The sequence below is a fragment of the Oxyura jamaicensis genome, chromosome 28, assembly GCF_011077185.1.
Source record: "Oxyura jamaicensis isolate SHBP4307 breed ruddy duck chromosome 28, BPBGC_Ojam_1.0, whole genome shotgun sequence".
NCBI lineage: Eukaryota > Metazoa > Chordata > Aves > Anseriformes > Anatidae > Oxyura > Oxyura jamaicensis.
Window position 1 is genome coordinate 870,019 of NC_048920.1, and position 3,899 is coordinate 873,917.

At 64.5% G+C, this 3,899-nt stretch overlaps 1 protein-coding gene across 1 annotated transcript; it reads left to right on the forward strand.

Annotated features, from left to right (window-relative positions):
- Positions 1–1,798: 1,798 nt before the first annotated feature.
- On the forward strand, positions 1,799–3,544 carry RPS15 (ribosomal protein S15). The gene is made up of 4 exons (XM_035348416.1): positions 1,799–1,883; positions 2,218–2,303; positions 2,392–2,626; positions 3,380–3,544. Exons 1-4 carry the CDS (start codon positions 1,881–1,883, stop codon positions 3,491–3,493), a joined length of 438 nt encoding a protein of 145 aa, XP_035204307.1. The 5' UTR covers positions 1,799–1,880; the 3' UTR covers positions 3,494–3,544.
- The last annotated feature ends 355 nt before the right edge of the window (positions 3,545–3,899 follow it).

Genomic DNA, 3,899 nt, shown 5'->3' on the forward strand with positions numbered 1-3,899 from the left:
CACAAGCCTGTCTCCATTTTTTTTTTTCTTTTTACAAAAAAAAAAAAAAGTTTCTTGTGAATTTGTGTTTTCATGAGAAATCAATTGGCGGCCTTGAAAACCTTGCCTTGACGTCAGCATACAGGCTTACGCTGTGCCTCAAAGGACTTCCACTACTGGCAGTGGGAGCTGAGCAGTAACCCTTCGTGCCACCCAACTTTTACCCTGGTCAGAAGAGAATCAGCTGCGCCTGCTCACTCCTTGCGTGTTCATAGCGGTGGCAGGCTTTGGCTGAACGCTGCCCTCCCTCCGACCTTGAGTTGCAAGGCACCATTAAAAAAAAAAAGGCATCCTTCCAAGCTGCGAGCAGCACGAGGAGATGTCTGGATTTGTCCTCCTCCAGGAAAAAGCCCCTCAGCTGAAACGTGGAGGTAACCGGGCCCAAATGCCCCCTTGGTGCTGACTCAGGTCACGTTCTCGGTTTCTCTGTTGACGCGGTGCGAGGCGTGCGCTCCGTGCTCTGCCTGCAGTCGCTGCTCTCCTTCAGGCATCTTTCCACCAGGGACGTCCTCCCTTGGGCTTTCTGCAACTGCTGAGCCCAGCACCGAGTGGGTGAAATCTGGGTTTGCGGCCAGCTCTGGGGGTTGGTGTCCCTAACTGGGGCTCCGGGAGCGGTGCCGCAAGGTTAGGCCCGTTCCCCATTTAAATGAACTGCCCTAACAGGCTAAGTGAGCGTGCTGTTGTGAAATGAGTCCTGGGCTCAGAGGTGAGGCTCAGGACAAGCAAGAAACGTCCCTGGTGTTTGTGCTTCGCGTGGGGCTGAGGCACGCTGCGGCGCCCAACTCAGCCGTGTCCACATCGGATGGGGCTTTTCAAGGGCCTCTTTCCAAACCCTAGCTTAGGTCCCTGTCCAGCTGCTCATCGCTCAGGGCTTTGTTTTTGCAGCTCTGCTGAACCCATCTCCGTCCAATGAGCCCTGCTGCAGGGTCTGTGCGCTGCTGGGCGCCTGTCTGCTCGTCATCCCTCTGCCCCAAATCCCCGTGAGTGGCGTTAAACTCCTCGGGAGCGCACAGCGCGCTGCCGTGAGCTCAGGTGCCGCTGTCGACGAGGCTCTGCTCAGCACCGGGTGACGTGCAGGCCCCGCTGGGATGTAGCAGCGTGGCACTGGGGTGCCCGGGCAGGATTTCCACGAGCTCGGAGGTTTTCGTTTCCTAGCCGCGAGGTTGTCTGCCTTGTCCCCGTTCACCAGGCCGTGCCTGCTGCTGGCTCAGCTCCTTGCTCAGCTGCCTCCGCGCCAGCACAGAAGGGGTTTTACGGTCCGGGCGGGTGACCCCACGCTCTGCCTCGGCCGCGCCGGGGCTGCTTGGAGTCCCCTGGGGTTTGCTTCGGAACGCTGCCCAGCCAAACGCACCGCAACGACGGCAAACCACGCCGCTTCGCACGGCGGGGAGGCCTCAGGTCACCGCTCAGCCTGCTTGGAGGAAGGATTTGGATGCCGGTGCTGCCCCGAGCCAGCTCCTGCGGGTGGGAGAAAACCCTTACACCCCTGGTCAGCACAAGCCCTCACCCCCTCCTGACGCTCCCACCCAGCACCCAGCAAGGAACCCGCACTTGTCCGTGGCCCCTGGGGGGTAATGCTGCCCGCTGCCCCCCCCCCAGCCGTGGGGCAGGGGATTGTCCTCCCTGCCGCTGCGAGCACCCCCGTCCCTCCAGCTGGGGCAGGGCGGCAGCAGGGGACCCTCCCCTGGCAGCCCCTGGGGGCCGCGGCCCCTTTAAGGGCAGGAAGGGCGGAAGCGCCGCGGGGGGCGGGGCTCGGCGCCCTTCCGCCCTTCCCCCGGCGCTCTCGCGAGATCCGCCGCTTCCGGCGCGCGGCCGGCCCTTTCCGCGGCGACCAGGCCAACATGGTGGGTGTGGGCCGCGGGGCCGCCGCTGCCATCCGCCGCCGCCATCCGCCGCCATCCTCTGCGGGGGCGGCCTCGGGGGGGCTCGGGGCGCTGTTACCGGCTAGGAGGGACCCGGCCTCATTCCCACCGGGCAGGATGGCGCCGGGCCGGGCCTCCCAAAGCCTCTTGGGACCGGGATTCCCCGGGCCGGGCCTAGGGCCCGCCATGGCGGGGCTGGAGGAGGGGGGTGTGGGAAGGGCCGGCGGGGGGGGAGGGGGGCTGTGAGGGGGCTCGGGGCGGTGGAGGGGGGGCGCTGTCCCCGCGGCGCTGACCCCCGGCCCGTGCCCGGCTGCAGGCGGAGGTGGAGCAGAAGAAGAAGCGGACCTTCAGGAAGTTCACCTACAGGGGGGTGGACCTGGACCAGCTCCTCGACATGTCCTAGTGAGTGCGGGGCTGGGGAGCTGGGGGGGGGGGGGGCTGCGGTGCGCTGCGGTGACTGAACGCGGCTGTCTTCTGTCCGCCCATCCAGCGAGCAGCTGATGCAGCTGTACAGCGCCCGGCAGCGCCGCCGCCTCAACCGGGGGCTGCGCCGCAAGCAGCACTCCCTGCTGAAGCGCCTGCGCAAGGCCAAGAAGGAGGCGCCGCCCATGGAGAAGCCCGAGGTGGTGAAGACCCACCTGCGGGACATGATCATCCTCCCCGAGATGGTGGGCAGCATGGTCGGCGTCTACAACGGCAAAACCTTCAACCAGGTGGAGATCAAGGTGAGCCTCGCTGCCCCGTCCGTGCTCTGCTCTCAGGTCCTGGCCCAGCACCATAAACGCGCCTGTTCGCTGCGTTACTCCCTCGGAACCTCACGCGGTTGTTGTCCTGCCCCGTGTTTGAGGGCAGTGGTGAGGTTCTGCTGGGGTTTCCCAGCGCAGCCTGGCCTGGAGGAGGGCCCCAAAGCAGCGTGCAGCACTTCTGGGGGTGTGCTGCTGCGAGGAGCCTCGCCCGACCTCACGAGGCGTTTGAAGCTTCGAAGTAACGAAACAGGGTGGCTGCCATGCCAGTGTGCTGCTGTGCCCGGCCTGGTTCCCTGCCTGCCGTGTGGACAAAGGGGCCTGGGATGGAATAACCTGCAGCACCAACACCCAGCTCGTGTTTTCTCTGGGAGCCCCGTTCCTGGTGTCAAAGCCGAGCTAAAACCACCCAGAAAAGGTCCCGCAGCCCTGGGGCAGAGGGAGCTCCTTGCTTTGCTCGGCTCTGATCCTGCTCCCAGCGGCGCTTTGGGCAGAGCCCGTTCCCCACGCAGCGTTCCCAGAGCCCTGCACCACGCTGGGGCCAGAAGAACCGGCGGCGTTTGGGGTGTTCGCCAGCGCAGGGAGAGGAGGGCCGTGGCTGTGCCCTGCCTGCTGCATGGGGTGCTCAGGGGCAGATGCGGCTTCTGTGTCCCCCTGGGGTGCACTCGGGGGTGTTGGTGGTGCTGCGCGCCCAGCCCGGGGCTCCTCTAACGCCCGCCTCTGCTTCTCTTGCAGCCCGAGATGATCGGCCACTACCTGGGGGAGTTCTCCATCACCTACAAACCCGTCAAGCACGGCCGGCCTGGTATCGGTGCCACCCACTCCTCCAGGTTCATTCCGCTGAAATAAACGAGAGCTTTGGGGAACTTTTTCTAGGTGTAAATAAAGAAATTTCTCCCAGCTGCCTCTGGTCTGTCGGCGGCCTCACGGAGGACGTGTCCTGCGCCTTCCCCTCCTGGTGCTGTGAGCTCCCAGCTGGGAAGCGAAGCCCCTCCACCCCCGCCGTGCCGTGCTGCTTTCCTGAAGTGTTTTTTTTTTTTTTTTACGTAATTCTCTGGCCCTATTTCTGTCAAACACACGGCGCCCGCCTCTCCTTCTGTGGGCTCATTAGATGAACGACGTTCCCTGCTTGCTGAGAAGTGGTGAATGAAACGTCACGCGCCCGGCTGGGCTGTTTCAAGCTGCACTCGAGCAGCCCCAGGGGCGCGGTGACGTGCGTGAGCCCCTCACTGCTGCGGGAGCGAGGGGAGGCTCG